The sequence below is a fragment of the Amblyomma mixtum genome, chromosome 2, assembly GCF_055824585.1.
Source record: "Amblyomma mixtum isolate Tamu chromosome 2, ASM5582458v1, whole genome shotgun sequence".
In the NCBI taxonomy this organism is placed as follows: Eukaryota; Metazoa; Arthropoda; class Arachnida; order Ixodida; family Ixodidae; genus Amblyomma; species Amblyomma mixtum.
This window is the reverse complement of record NC_143013.1, coordinates 146,591,155-146,607,740: the sequence shown is the minus strand read 5'-3', so window position 1 is coordinate 146,607,740 and position 16,586 is coordinate 146,591,155. Positions and strand designations below refer to the sequence as shown.

The 16,586-nt window shown below is 47.3% G+C and overlaps 1 protein-coding gene across 1 annotated transcript in view; it reads left to right on the top strand.

Moving 5' to 3' along the window:
* Nucleotides 1–15,810, top strand: part of LOC149361183 (monocarboxylate transporter 13-like) — a 29,531-nt gene extending 13,721 nt beyond the window's left edge. Inside the window, exons 2-6 of the mRNA XM_089569461.1 lie at nt 399–665; nt 1,827–1,970; nt 4,114–4,339; nt 6,619–7,211; nt 15,596–15,810. Of these exons, the coding sequence (XP_089425587.1) occupies nt 399–665; nt 1,827–1,970; nt 4,114–4,339; nt 6,619–7,211; nt 15,596–15,810 (1,445 nt within the window). The remainder of the gene's footprint in view (nt 1–398; nt 666–1,826; nt 1,971–4,113; nt 4,340–6,618; nt 7,212–15,595) is intronic.
* Nucleotides 15,811–16,586: the final 776 nt, after the last annotated feature.

Sequence of the window (16,586 nt, the reverse complement as noted above, 5' to 3'; positions counted from 1 at the left end):
AGACTATGTGCTGTCGGTCACAGAGAAAGCTCTTCAAGAGCATTAGGGGAGGTCCAGTGATACCATAAGATTCCAATTACAGTTACATTGCCTTTGCATTACGTGCCCTGCCCGAACCCATTTCTTCCTTTTTACTTTGGCTAGGATGTCATTAACCCGAGTTTATTCCGTCATCCACTCTACCCGCTTCCGGCCTCTTAACGTTACACCTATCATTTTTCTTACCATAGCTCACTGCATAGTCTTTAACATAAGCAACCCTTTTCGTCAGCCTTCACGCTTCCTCCCCATAGGGGGTACCGATAAGATAAAAATGAAGTCGTGTGCGCTAATTTTCTTTATTGGCGTCAAAAGCGCTGTACCCACCGTCGCTCATTATTAACTGTCAACCTGTGCAGTGGAGACCAACTCTAAACCTTCAAAGTGGCTCTCCAGCCTACCCGCGGTGATTGTGTCCGTCGGCACCGTCAAACACGCCGGGCCTCCTGACCACAGCCGGCACAAGTGGGTCATCGGGGCAGCGTGCGTTGCCACGGCGTTCATGACCGGCGTCACCTTGCGCACCATCGGGTTCCTTTTTGTCAGATTCATGGCCGAGTTCGCTTCGACCCGGCAGGAGACAGCATGGTCGGTCAGCCTCACCTCGGCAGCCGTCGCTTTCTCGGGTGAGTGCGTCCGATGACACGGCTGCGGGAGAGCGAATTTTTGCGGTTGGCGAGTTGTCATAGCACGAGCTTAAAGGGCGAAGCTCCAGAGTGTATCACAGAACTTTTTTTGTTTTGTCATGTTAGCTAAATGATTATTCTTCTGGAAGAGCAACGTGTCCACCGATGCAGTACGTTGTCACAAAAAACTCGAGTTACTCCTCCGAATGAAAGTGATGCCGTCCAGGCAGGATAAAGCCACGAACGGCTGGTCTGCGGTAGTGTGCGACCTCTGGAGAATGTGCTAGCCGAAACAACGTGATCCAAGCATGCCTTGCAGTGCACTTACCTACGGAAAGGTTGGTTTCGTGATGGTGCTGTCGTGGTGACTTTTCCACCCCGGTATGTAGAAGGCGAAATTTTGCGATGGTTTGCCGAACGCGAAACATGATGTGAAGGCCAAAAACTTGTTAATGCACCGGCGAATCACATGTGCAACCAGCTCTTGCGTCTGGGGATACTGATACTGGTAGTATATTTATCGAGTTCCTTTCTACCATTGCTAGGCTAAGAGAAAATTGGAGTGTTGCGCAGTTTGCATGCTACCTGTGGAAGCGACAACCATAAAAGGAAAACTGTGCATAAATAGGAGCCAGAACATTTATCTTCTTCTTAGGAATAGCCTCACTCCTTCCACTGCCCACGGTATAGAGCATAAGGGTGCGGGTAATAATTTGACATTCACCCATTGTCTCCTGGGCACGCGTAAGGGCCCTATTCTATTGTACAGAGATTTCTGCCGATGAGTTTACTCTTTTTAACATTGAAACGAAGTGAAGGAGCGCATTTCAACAGTGCGTCATCCCAGTTATAATGAACATAAAAAGGTCGTTGGAACAGCAGAAAATGTGTAAGTAGTGTGATTTCAGGAATTAATTTGAAAAGCGCTGTGCATGATCATTGCGCGCGCCTGGTTTCATGAGCTAAATGGCTCTGTGTCCTAGAGCTGTCCTTCTTATGCCCATTTAAAAACCGGCTGAACTTCCTTCTGGTTATTTCTTTGAAAATGGTGTTACTTGAACGAAAACTTCTCACCACTGCCTTTCAACGTTTTTTGTTTTCAGCCCGTTTAAGAGTGCGCTCAAAACACTTTATTCCCCGTCTTGTATCAATGCCTTCCAGGTGTGCTATGCAGGTTCCTGCTCCGGTGGTGCCCACCCTGGCCCCTGATTATGTTCGGTTCCCTCTGCCAAGTCGGCGGGCTGTTCGGTGCCTACTGTGCCAGAAACGTCTCTGTCCTCGCAGTAACCTTCGGCTTGCTGCATGGTTAGTGGTACTGACACTCATTTATCCTGTCGTAAGCGCCTGTATTCCGTGTCGGTGTGCGTTATTCCAATGTACTTCGGCAGGAGGTGCCTTTCTGTCGTGTGGAATGGAAACTTCCCAGCAGTATCTCGGTCTAATGAAACGCGGACTGTATTACATGGAACAATTAAATTGCATTCAAGGAATACAAAGAGTGCTGGATGTGCCGATATATAATGTAGTGGCAATAACAATAATAATCATTGCTATCATAGCCTGGTGAAATGACAGAGGTGGTGAGAAAAAAAGCGTGGACGCTTATCTGGCTTCTCACCACCTTTAAGGCAGTGCATACAAGGAGAAAAATAGGCACATAAGTACGATTCCCGCTCACCGATAAGGATGAGTAACCGCGTTCCAATTTGTTCTTCCACAATCACTTTTTTGTTTTTTCCTTTCTGCTTGCATTTTCACTTCACGTTTCATTCGACGACGATAGCACATTCCCCAACGCAGTTATTTTTTTTATAAAAATAACGAAGTACACTTAGTCGGAGCTTATGAACCCGCTTGCAGTTGTAGATCAGGAAACTCGCGTTCCGGCAGAGAGCCCGACCATCGCCCGTATCAAACAGGTTCGCAAGACGAAACCATCACCGTGAGGAGGCTGTACATGAGACTAATAAATTTCTGACACGAAGTATGAGTAGGTAGTTAAGCTATAGTTTATGAGAGCCCCCATCGTGAAATAAGGTGGCTACAACTAGCACAGGACAGATTAAGTTGGAGGAGGCGCTTTTCCCGCGGTGGACGTATTTAGGCTGCTGATGGCCATCGAGAAAAAAATACAATTTGATCAGCTACGAATACAATGCATTACTACGTCTCACCAAGAATGCTGCAGAAGCTCTACGAAATAAATCCAGTTATGTAGGCTGAGTTAAGGTTGTTATGAACATAGCTTTGAGTAGTCATAAGCTAAATACTGCACCAAGACTGCACTGTGCTCGCTTCCCGCACTGACCATTACGAAAAAACATGTTCCCATGGCCACCGAGAAGTTTCGAAATTCAGAAAATAGACGCCCTATTTAGGCCATAGGAGTTAGCCGGTGAGTTCCTGGATGCATGAGCTGTACCGCATTTTTAGGTGCTTGAGTTTTTGCTTCAGTGCAGCCGGATAGGAAAGCAAGCACTCCGTGTGGCCTGCTTGTGTAGAGGCAGAGTGTAGTTGAGTGTAATTGAAGTTTACTCCCCGCCCCACTAATGTATCGCGGGTTGTGTAGAGGCATTGTGAATTCTTCGCTTGCCATCCATACACGCTTGAATACTGCGCATGAAGCGAGAGGCGGCCAGCTGTGGCTGTTATCGACCCCGTGAACGTGTGGTCGACAGCGTATGCAATCATTGTCACCAAAATACTGGTGCTGGTTAAGGTAAAGGGCGACGCCAGTGATACGCACTCTTGCTCTTTCCAATATTTTTTCTAATTTGGTGGAGCATGCACGCCTCTCCGAGTTCGTAATTTTGTACCTTATAAGCTTCAGGACGTGATTTCGATATTCTACACAGGAAAGGTGAATTAGCGAATGCTGTGTTGTGAATGGAGGACATCTTTTAGCAGGGCAAAATGGAATATGCTTGACTGACATAAAACACTATAATCTTGTCGAGACCGCGGACCCAAAAAGTTATTTTGACACCCAGTACGAGGGCATGCGCATGGGTATAATTCATTCTGTGAACGACATTGAAACAATAATTAACTTGTAACAGCGCTTCAAATGGCGAACTAATGGCTTTTAATATTCCACTCAACAGTTGCGTTTTTTTACACTGCGCAACGATTTATCCGTCAGTTGATTTATATAAAATCTGATATATTAAAATGAGCTTTGCATTGAGAGTTTTAGTGGAAATGCTTCTGGTGTCCAGCTCCTGCTAAGATTAGCCGCATATAAAAATATGAGCATAGCAACCAGTGTAGCTATTGCTTGAGGCCTTTATTTATTTCCGTTCATTGCTTGCATTTCAGCAGACCCATGTGTTATTCTGCTGGGAAAAATTCAGTCTCCTGGAGTAGTATTTTTTACGGTCGTCGCTTTGCTAGTACCACTCCATAGTTCGAATAATGACGCTCTAGTCTACTGTTCTGTTGCACGCAGGCATCGGAGCGGGATTAGTATTCGTCCTGACGGGCACCTTCATAGAGCGGACCTTCGTCACCAGGCGGCGTCTCATGATGCAGCTGAACATGACGGCCTTCTGCGCGGCGGGTTCTTTCTTCCCGCGCATACTGCTCTACATTGCCCAAGAGTTTGGCTTCTCGCGGATGCTGCTGTTCTGCGCCGGAGTCCTACTCAATGTGCCTGTGCTCTGTATCCTGCTCAGGTGCGTTCCTAATGGCGCTACGTTGAGGTCATAACGTGTGAAAGAGGAGAATTTGAGAATTTTACTGGCCGGCATTGCGTGTGGGTGCAGCTTAAGGTCATGCAAAAAACGCACTTAACGTAATTTCATGTGAAACCAATGACCCTGTAGAAGCGTTGGCCGAAAACTCAGCGAAGAATCATCTGCGCTTTTTAATAGAATTCTGTCGGTTTTTTCCTCCGCTTCAACAAAGATTAAAAATATTGAGGTGCCTATATATACTCGTCTAGCGCAAAAAAATGATTTGTCATCGGTAATCAAAATAAATTCTCCATATCTCGGTGTACCTATCAATATGCAGAAAAGTGTCTGCTACGTGTCTATGCTGTACGCTACGGATCTCTATGCGTTCAGGAACAGCTCACTACGTCTTACGACGCATATTTACCTAAAACCTATGCTTAGTGATCTGACGGCACGCACATCAAAACGATGTTGTTGGAGTTCTCTTTATTCGTTCGTTCAAACCCTTAATCTTTGGGTAAAAAGGGGAAAGGTATTGTACACAAACGCGGGATCTCCTAAATGAAGTGTGCAGCGTACTGACGGTGTCGGTCACTTATATCTCGTGGTGGCGCATGGCATAAGGTGACGTCGCTGTGCATAAAGCATACAGTGACAAAGAGCGACACGCAGCAGTAGCTGATGGGAGAGTAGCTGTTTCACAGTAACGGGTAAGATAATCGGCACAGACGATAATCCAGGTTTTGCCATCGGAAGACTTAGAAAACGCACGCAGCAGATCAGTGCCGACGAGCTGAAACGGAGCTCCGGGAGGCGTCACAGAAGAACTATTAGGTTTGTGGAGCTGACATTTCAGAAACCGTCCCCTTACCGATCAGCCGTGGAACACATTTTGCGACCAGTAAAACCAGCTCTTGCGGAAGGTGGGGCTGCCATGTACTGCAAGTAAAACTTAGGCGAAAGGTCGTTCGGACCCACTTGCGGGAATAGTGGGCCCACAGCGCAGTACATCTTTTTCCGTAGGACACTGTCGCGTACACAAGAATGGCCATCACCGCTGTGAACAGACTTAGAAGACGGCACAGAAAGAGGTACAGAAAACGACAGGACCGGCGCCATCGGGTCGTTTTCTGCGCTTCTTTTGTCTTTGTCAGTAGCGCCATGTTCTTTTGTAAGCCCCATGTAGCAACGTACCCATACAAGAGTTCTTGATCTGGTTTGGCGGTAAACAGAGGCTTCAGATCCAGACCTTTTTGTTTACCTGGTTCAGAAACGCGAACCTCCGAAACTCCTGGAAGATATCCACAAGAGAATCGGTATTTAAATGAGAAAATATACCTAATCACATCTTTAAGCGAAAGGAACCTACAGAGTTGGTTTGCCGCTGGGAGGCAGGAAATTGGTTTAGGCAAAGCGAGCAACATCGAAAGATGCTGAGAGCGCCCCTATTGCGGCACAGTTCTTAAAAAGCTGTTACGCGGTAGCACATTGTGTACTATAAGACTTCCAATTGCAATCAAACTGCACAGCTGATGCGTTGTTTACAAATGCTATGAAAGTCAGATGTCCATTTTAATGCCTGCGATGTCTGCGCTAATTTCGGTGGCCTGGGTGTGTCACCGTCACGAGATGTCTTTGGTAGACACAAGTGCCGGCTCATTCGGTGCATATCAATTAGCGGAAACTGAGCGTAAAAAAGGCACAAAAATAAGAGAATGACAAACACAGATAGCGATGTCTAATTGCGGTTGTCGCAAGAAGTGCAGGAAGACTCGTTATAATGTCGCTTTATAAGTATGTAGCAGCCTCCAGCCTCCAGGATTATTCTGAGACGGGGGAGCGCTATGTTCTAGACAAAGAGACAACACACACAAAGGAACAACTGATGATAAGAGGGTTGCGCTCGTATCTCGTGTTGTTCCTTTGTGTGCGTTGTTTCTTTGTCTAGAACATAGCACTCCCCAGTCTCAGTATGCACGACCAACTAGCCCCCAAAAAAGCTTTATCCAGGTTGATTCTTTTCTTTCGTCGCCAAAGCCACAGTTGGCGCGCTTACGCATATCAAACCTTTCTTGCCCATCGCCCAGGTTTCCTACAGATCACGCATCAAGGCTCATTTTATAAGTCCTGTTTTTCCATTTTTGCTGACCACTTTTTAGAAGCTGTTTTGCCAGAGGCAGTACACGCGAACTCTCCCAGCTGCAGTCTAATTTTGTCTTTGATTGTTCGCCAACGAAATGTTCACCTTAACTAAGAATATTCGCTTCGTGTTACAGGCCAAGGCGTTCACCGGAAGAAAACAACAACGTCATGCCACCCAAAGCTGGGCCGACGATATTCAGCATCCAGCATGGTGGCAGGCTCAGCCGGCCCGAAAACAGAGCAGGAAGTGTGGCGACGCCCGGAACAACGCCGATGTTCGACAAACCGCTCTTTTATATCACGGCAGCCACGCACCTGATTTTCTTCTACGTCATCAACCTTTTCGCCAGCATCACCGTGGACACAATACTCAGCAAAGGCATCCCGGTGTTGCTCTGCATTACGATTCCGCCAAGCGTGTCCGTTCTGGACTGCGTCGGACGCGTCCTCATGCCTTTGGCTACGGAAAGCGGATACTTCAAGAGATCGACGCTCGTCATGGTCGACTACCTTTGCACCGGAGTGGGCTTTGCCGCAATCTCTTTCGTCCAGAGCTACCCCGCCATGCTGATTACGTGCCTTAGCTTTGCCGCCTTTAGTGGCCACGCTATCGCTGTTCATAACTCGCTGATGAGAGACTTCGTCGGCGCCCATCAAGTTAACCTCAGCAATGTAATCGTCACCAGCATCGCCGCAGTCTCCTTTCTGACGAAACCTTTTGTAGTAGGTAGGTAATATTACTCGTTGTTGACTCCCTCAGTGCCGTCATGCTTGATAATTTTCTGATACACAGTACTGTTTTCTGAGGCGAATCGTTGAAGGGACAGTGAACGCAGATGAGCTTTCCGTTCGCTACTGAGGTGTCTGGGGTCCGGTAGCAGTAGAGGTACTGAAGTGTATGACACTAAATTTAGGTTCCATGTTTCCTCTTTTATAGTGGTGTGTAGTACATTAAACTAGATAGATCACCACGTGACATTCGCCTAATAATTTATCATTGAATTTCTCTTTTCACTTGCTTCCGTTTCGCCATCTAGAGCCGAATGCCGCTATGACGTCAAAGGTCAGTAAAGGTCATGAGAAATTAAAATAACTGCAATATAATGCTGTCTTCATTTGGCCTGATTCCGGCTCTTGACGCAGGCGGGCTTCCCTTTGTAGTAAACTAAAAACGAGGAAGCAGCGATGGTATTTAGGTTTGTTTTTTCATATCTCACATGGCCTCTACTAACCTTCAACGTCATAGCCATCGCGCGGCTGTTGAAAACGAAACCGAACGAGATGGAGGGCGAAATTGAGTTGCGAATTATTTAATGGTCGCATGCGAATTGGAAATGGTGATCCATTTATACCATGGTATGCATAATTAAGAACAAAACAAGCAAGAGAAACTTTGGTGTCTGTACTGGTCTAAGGTCCAAATAGGCAGCGGAGGCGGTGCTTTGTCTGGCGAGAATCATTACAGGCCTACTCTCCAAAACTGAGCACATTGTCTTGCCTAGTCTAAAAAATAATCCTGGATTACGCAAGTTATTTTTCGAGAAGAATTTTGAACCTTTTCAGCTTCAAGAAAGCAGTACAGTGCTAGTCTTAACAGTTGCTGACGTCAATTAAAAGTCTTTAAAAACCGGTTGTTTATGCGTACTCCCGTGCAACCGAAGTACAAATCATATGCTTCAACCTAGTACGTGATGACCTTAGTTGCGTATGCGCCATAAAAGCCTATGCAGAGCGTCATCTACAATGCTTGAAATAAAATACTCGATCAGTGTGAGCAGCCTTGCCATCAAGTGACTGCAATGCTTGCGCTTTTTGGTATCATTTTAGGATCAAAGACATAAAAGACTCTTTGCACCGCTATAGTAATGGCTGCCTCACGAAATAGAGGTTAAATTTTTAAACACTAAAGTAAACAGTGCAAGGGAATTTTGCGCTGCCAGCCACATGCATAAACTTCGGAACGATAGCTAAAACCAGAAGGGTTAAGGATGGCCTTTTTTCGCGGTATTACTACCATCAGGATTTCCACGCGGGACAAGGTGGCCACAGGTGACACGGAAAAGATTTAATTTTAGAGATATGGAAGAAGCTTTGCCGTGTAGTTGAAGTAGTAGGCCGATGGCGATGACAAACTCTGTTATTATCATGACCACCTGTAAACGATGGTAGTGTACAGCATAAAATAGAATTTCTGTATGCACGCTAAAACCTGTTTTATAGGTGCTGCTTCTTAAAGTTTGAGCGGAAGGATTTTTTGAAAGATACAAGTATAGGCAGGTTTGAATGCCTTGTCAGACTCTGCAGAGAAGAGTTTTGCGTAGCTGTGATTCCTGCTAGCCCGATATATTGATAATTTTCTCGTAACAATGCTAGAGCGCAGTGTAAAGATAGAGCAGGGAAGTTTATTTAGAGAAATACAGAGAGGTCAGCCTGAGGAATCACCTTCTTCGCCTCTACTCGGTAGAGTGAAAAGGAGCAGGGCAAAGAGATTGAGGGTGAGTGGCAATGTACAGATGTGAGATTCCAGGAAATATATAGAGTAAAGCAGATAACGAACAAAACCACATTTTTTTCTCGCTGGTCCCTTCCATATAACAATAATGTGCTCGGATCCAAACTGTCGTGGTTCGTCTCATCAACAATATTTTTTACTTTAGGTTAATCATTCATCAACTTTCGTGTATATGCCTAAAGGTGACTTGCTACTATGTAAAGCATTGTCTGGCATTTTATCGGGTGTTTTCAAGCGGCAGCCTTAGTACCCTCATGTCGGAAACATTATCTGTCGTTGGCGACCATTTTAAGCTTTGTACCTAGGTGGTTCACCTATAAATCACGTTACCTTGAGACATCATCACACCTTGTCCACCGGAGTTGTGAGCAAACTGCCCCCCATAGCAGGTGTCAGTTTAATGATCAATTGCGAGAGCTTGCTCGGGAAGAGCAACATGGATCGCGCAAGGTGAACCGGTGGCAGCACCTGCCATCCCAGGGTAGTGGCGCATTGCTTAGCCGCAGCACCACTACACCAGGAGTGGTGTGAGGACTCGCGGGGATCTTAACATACTCTAAGGATGGACCAATTCCGCATATATGTGCGTTATCTTACTAACTCTATCACGTCATACTCTTAAGGGGGAGTCCATGGTAGAGAGAGGGTGTGGTAGATGGTCCTTGGCGATCACAAAATGAACAAGAGAGGGGAAAACCTCAGGTTGCTTGAGCCAACGCTTCGACAAGGGGACTTGTCTTCGTCTGGGCAAAGCGTTCATCATTGGCAGGGATTAAATAGGGCCTTCGCTCCGAGGAGGAAAGCCCCGGGGGGGGGGGGGGGAGGGGGAAGGAAAGTGGTGTGAGAGGGGATGCGTGTCAGGAAGGGGAGGGAGGTGAATCTTGATTCGTTAAGCTGCAATAGTGGAATAAACTTATATACCGGGGGTGTGTAATGAACAAAGGCTTTGAAGGGGCTGCGACGGGGGGTTGGCGCTGGGTGGACCTGAAAAACTCAGATAAGAGGATTAGTCAGCGTGGTACAGGGAAATGAGAACAAGGCAAACAAAATAGGCAGGTACTGGAAGGAGAAAGAAAGGGGGGCATTTCCAAGGAAGGACAAGGCAGGGGGGGGGGGGATGGCTCAAGTTCAAAGAAAGCCACAAGGTTGGGGCGGAGGGGGTAACAGGAATGTCATGGTTTCCGAGAACTGATAGTAGGGGATTAGGAGAAAGAAAAAAAAAGGGTGAACAAAGGGAGAGGGTGAGAAGGCCGGAAATGTGGTGGAAGATATGACGTGGGAAGGGTGTAAAGAGCGATAATATATTTATGCGAGGTTCTAGGAAATGGTCTGACCACGTGCAAGATATTTGTTAATTTAAAATTATGCTAACCCTGGAATGTACCTGAGAGATTCCAGGTTTCCTATGGACATGTTAATCCCTGTTTGTTGCAGTGTTTTAAATTTGTGGATTAGGAATGGTTCTCCTTATGTGTCCTCTTCAATTTTTTCAGTTTCTTTCTTTCTGCTGAACTTTACTTCTGACTCAGACCAGTGCGCATTTCATGCTGGTAAATTTGAACGCTCAAAAATTATTTGAAAGGTATTCAAATGTTTTCTTGATAATGTTACGGGGAGGTCTGCAAAAAAATTGTGCTGCGCAGAGAGGTACTCTACAGCCTGAGGCGTTGAGAACGCTCACGCACACACTCTCAGCGTCGTCGTCTTCAAGAACATTGATAGTCACGTAGTTGTACGGGTAACACTACCCCCGCGGCGAGTCACTATCCCTTTTAGTGAGAGGCGGAGGCGTAGCAGATGGGGTCTTCAGATGGAGCAGTGCAATCTCGTAGGTCACGTGGGTCATTTGACGTAACACCCGATAAGGGCCTGTGTAAAGAGGCAGAAGTTTTTCGCACAAGCGAAAGGGAGCCAGAGGAGGGCGAGAGAGCCGGGCAGGTAGTGCACATCACAGTGGGTACTGTCGTAGCGGCGTTTTTGTGTCGTTTGCGAGGCAGGCAATCGGTGACGAGCAAGCTGGCGGGCGGCGTCGGCTCGGGCAATGGCATCACGAGCTAAAAGGCCACTGCCCAGGGTCCGGACATTTTTGAAAAACAAGCCCACTGCATAGATGAGGCATCGAAGATAACCTCTGCAAAATACTAGAGCCATGCGCGCCCCGAAAAGCTGCGAAAATTCAAATCAAAGCCCGCTCGTTCTTTCCTTCAACAAAAACGGCCCCGCCCCTCTACTCTGAACCCCGTTGACGTCATGGGGGGTTACTCTCGCTAAAGGCACTCCATTGGCGCATCGTTGTGACTGACGGGAGAAGGTTGGGCGTAGCCTTGGCGTCGCGTCGTCTGCACAGCGCTTTCCGCAGCGCCTTCTGTTCTGGCTCATGCCTACAAACCCGCATGAAGGAACAAAAAAAAAATAAAACTGCGGAGGGAGCGTGCGGCGACAGCCTTGAACCCTAGCCATAAAAAGTAAAAATATAGTAAAACTGAGGGAGTTGGTTCGCCCCCCCCCCCGCCGTGATCACGTCACGAGACGCTCTGCGTGCGCGCTCTCTTCTCAGCTTTTTTTCTTCTATGCAAGCCCCCCAAAAGAAGGTTTTAATTAGTAGTGCAGCAGAGCCTTTCCCTCGCTCGCCCACTTGACCGCTGCGCACAGACACCGCTTTACCTTCATGCATCTTGCGTACGCCTTGACTCCAATGAACGACATGGGCTTCGGAGCGGAGAAAAGACACAAACACACAGAACACAAACACACATGAAGAAAAGCAAACGGGCGGTTGCCGGGCCCGCACTTCGCCGTGTGTTTCGAACAGAACTGACTTCTGCCCCTCCGCTCGTGAAGCGCTGGGGAGGCCTAAAAAAAATGGAAAGGTGGCTCGCTAACTGGGAATGACAAACAGATGTATGAAAGGACGCGCTCGCTAACCAGTCTAGGTGGTCGAGCCGATCGCGCCTCTCGATCGTTCAGTGTGCGCGCCCGCAGCGCCCCCCCCCTCCCCTCGAACAGACCCTGCAGCAAAAACCAAGAAAAGAATTCTATTGAAGGCGGGGCCATGATGTAGCCCTGTGACGCACTCCACAGACACCACGCCTCCGGCTTACATCGGAGATGGAAGGGGTGCTTGCCTTGCCGAGCCTACTCGACGAGGAGCGGGAGAGAAAAATTTCGAGGAGGGAATGGAAGGAGAGGAGGCTCGCTCAAAGTGAGGTAGAGAGTGTTTGCAACCATGGGGTGGGCAGGGGCCCTTTAAGAAGTGGCGGAGTCGGCGGCGGTGGCTATCTACAATTCACACACGAGCTAGACTGTTGCGGCGGTGGCTATCTACAATTCACACACGAGCTAGACTGTTGACGGGCTAGACTGTTGAGCTAGACTGTTAAGTTCTTGTTCCTCCTCTTGAATAACGACACAAAACTTGATAAAACTAGATACCTGCTTACGCCTAATACACGTGTCACAAGAACAAAACATGTAAAACATCTATCTGAATATAGATACCACAGTGATGCATTCAAATTTTCATACTTCCCGCATGTAATCCATGAGTGGAATATGTTGCCTTCTGAAATTGTAAGCCAGCTCACTCCTGAAGCATTCGTGTCGAAGGTAGCAATCCACTTTCAAAACGGTTAACATTGTCACCATGTCACCATGTGACAGAAGCCAACAGCCACAGAAACCAAGGGGCACAGGGTTTTTTTTTTAAGTTATTTATTTTGTGGTGTTGATCAATTTAGAATATTAGTGAAGATGTTATCGTTTAAAGATAACTGATTAGAAAAGCAGAAGAAAAAACAACCACCTGCCGCCGGTGGGATCCGAACCCACGACCTCCGAATTACGCGTCCGGTGCTCTACCTCTGAGCTACGGCGACGGCTGTCAATTCTTCTGCTTTCGGGGGTATTTATGTTTACAAGTAACCTAAACTTGAGAGTGTTCATCAGCGCCACCCACGTTCACAAGCGGCGGACGTAGAACGTCCGCCGCTTGTGAACGTGGGTGGCGCTGATGAACACTCTCAAGGCGAGAAGGTGAGCTGAGTAGGGATAATTGGGCTCCAGTGTTGAGGGCTGGGACAGGAACATCATACATAAAGACGTCAAAAACATTACAGGGACGAGCGGTGGTCAGAAGTAGATTTGCAGTCCGGGCATCAATGTAGCGTCACCTCAGGGAGCTGCCTCGACTGGTCTCCCAAGAAGCGGCCGGTGGGAGATGTGGAACGAAAATGCTCGTTTTAGGGAGAAGGTGAGCTGCTGGACCCATGAACAAGTGGAGCGGTCTAAAGCGGGGTGGCTCACAGCCAGACGAGAAACGGCGGGGACCATAGTCGCCACGACGATCAACGCAGGAGAAGTGGGAAGGAGAGTACCAACCACTGCGGCAGTGCCGAAGATGTGACCGGCCCGCGAGCATGTGTAACAGACGGGGCGATCGTCACGGATGTGCCATTCCGCAGGATTGCGTTACCCGTAACGGTTCATGGAGGTGTTGGTGGACGTAGCCGTAGCGACTACAGGAGAGACAGGGCTTGAAATCAGGTCTTCCAGTGCACGGCGAGAGGAAATGCCCATGTTTGCAGCCTACTGTCGAGAAACGTCCTGAATGAGCGATAGAGTAGCCAGCGTGTTGTCCGGAAAGGCGGGAATGGGAGTCATGGCCTCTAGTTCATGGCGCACTATCCAAGTTTTCGGTGTTCGAGGGCTGCCGCAGGGTCGGTAGATCTTCGCACGATGAACTGGCAGCTGTTTTTGGTAAACGGTCAAAAAGCTGCACAATTATCCGGTGCTTGGCCTGTTCGAAGCGCCGGCACCCCTGTTGGACGGAATCAACCATGGAGCAGTCTTTACAGAGAAGGTTGAAGGCGTCGTCAGCAATGCCTTTTAGCATATGCTCCGCCTTCTCTGCCTCTAACATTGCTTGTTCAACTATTCCGCACAGGACCAGCACGTCTCCAATATAGGAAATGTTAGATTCCGTGGAAGTTTGGGCGGGACCAACAAGTTCATTCTTAGCGGCGAGCTACCGACGAAACAGACTTTCCAAACATGTCTCGCGGCTTCTGTTTGCATATGTTTCAGGTTGTAAGATCTTCGTGGGTTTCGAATCATACGCGTGCACTTCCGGCGAGGTAAAATATTACATTCGGAAGCATGAGGGTACCGTCCCCTAGTTATGCTTGCTGACACGCTCATAAAGCGAAGGCCAGTCCTTGATATCCGCTTCGTCGGTGCCGCAAAAGGTGCCCGGGTCGCGAGGGTGGGCCACGACGACAGTCTGAGCACTTGGCATCGGTGGAGCCGCTTCAGTAATCGCGACGGTACTAAGGTGATGACCACTAAGTAGATCCCGCTTGTGGGCGTGGCGGGTGATAACTCCTACCCCGCCCCTCAACCAAATTTTACGGAGCGGTATCCACAAGTAATTGGGCAGCGCAGAGAGGTACTTACCGCCTGTGAGTGAGGCGCACACTCTCAGCGTCGTCGTCTTCAAGAGCACCAACCGCCTTTTTGTTGTCAGTGCGTAACAATATAACCTTATTTTGTGAAATCGTTCCTCTCACCAACGAAGGCCCACCATCATATCCCTGCTTCTATGTACATACCTTCCAGCGACAGCGCTGTTCGTCGGGTTTCCACAGAGCATGTCGTTTTACGGCTGCTGTGATGGAATTTTGTATTCATCAAAAGTAAGAATATTTTCGTCCGACAAAACGGATCTAAAGGACTGGCTAGTCATTCATGCCCCGCTGTTATAAATAGGCCGACTACGGATAATTCTGACCTGCAATGAGCTCTGAGCACAAGCTGTTGTCAGTAACTGCAAGAAAAATATTATAATTTGGTTATTGCTGAGTCGGTAGCACGCCAAGTCTCCAAAAAAACTTTTCACGTGATTGTCATTAGGAGCTGCAGTATGTGGCCTTGAAATTCGAGTGTAACGGAAATGTGTGTTGGCGTGTACTTGACTTGCTGTGTACATCGCAGCCACAGGGCTGGAACTCAGTAGGATTTCGCAAGTGATTTGGTCTGTTTTCTTAACGCACAAAAGGAATGGTTAATACCGGTTCAAAGCGCAGATATTAAGGAAACCTTTTCGAGGAGTTCATATGGTCATACTTGTTGACCTAGCGACTCCAAACTAAAAAGTACCTAAACGCTGCTCTGAATCGTGCTGTCGCGTTAATTTAAACTCTGTTCATTACTTCCTGTGGCTGGTAAGCTGGAAGAAATTTCCAAAACATTTTATAAACAGACGAGCACACACATCTATATATTCATTTTGATGACGATCAATTTTATGTCGCAAGAGCAGGTTTGGGAAAAGAGAGCCACGGCAAAAGGTAATTTCGTCTGCACAAGGTTGCATAAAAGGCAGCTCTCTCAAACATATAACCCTGAATAACCGAGCACTAGGTCAGGGAAAACGCATGTACCTATTTTAAAAGCGATATGAAGATAGATTTATTCTACATTATAGAACGTGTTGCCATACAAATATTTCTGTGCTTGGCCTTCACGAGACATACTCCAAGCTGCATTCGAAAGCAATACACAATATTACCCCCGTGCATACAATTTGACATTTTGTTTCACAGGTTTCTTCAGGGACCAGCATGGGTCATACGACTACCTCTACCGCGTAATGAGTGCTCTTATGTTTCTAAATGCCTTGATCTGGCTTGCCGTAAATCTCACTGAGAGGTACCGAAGAAGACGAACATGGGCGACAAATAATTCCGACCTGCAACTGGACTACCTCCCAGCGCTGACCGGGTACCAGGCCATGGACCTTACTTCGATGATGGCATAATGCAGCCAGCCGATACAAGGGACCTTTGATGTGGGCTGCATAGCGGAGTTGGTGCCAGTTTAATGATTGTTACTCCATGACCCATATTTGTCACCCCAAGAACGGTCGCTTTGTCCTGTCGCTTACAAAGCCGTACCTGGCTCCGCAAGTTCTAGTATACTTCGTAAATTATTTCCTTTTTAATATCGCGCATTGTAATAGCCTTGCAGGCCCTCACTTGATGTGTTGCCGGAAGTCACTACACGCGACGTAAAAAGCTGATACTGGAAATTATGGGTGTGAAAGATCACAATGGCCGTAGCTTTTGAACAAATTATGGATTTAGATGTTAGCTTCATGAGCAAAATCTGCTGTCAAATGCCAAAATAGGTTCTCCTCATGCGCCCGAAGAGTGCTTACTAGTTTATTGATACTTACACTCTAAAAATTTTTTCCCTTTTTGCCTTTCTACACTTCCTTCGTGCAGGCGCAATAAATGGATAGTCAGTCAATCTCAATCAATAAAGATATTGACAGCAATGCCATATGAAATGAGAATTTTCTTCAAATTGCTGGGTAAAGACTTGGGTTGACTACGGAGCACACCCTGCAGAATACTTGTATTTAGTAATGCATGAAAGCTACCAGGCCTAAAGATATATTCATGCCAAGTGTAAGTATTTGAGCACTTGCCCGAAGCGTTAACCAGGGTCGCTTAGTTATTTTTCTGCACGCAGTGTAGCTGTCATGACACTGTAGGCGTTTCTGTGATAGCATTGTCTACTTTTTAGGTCATC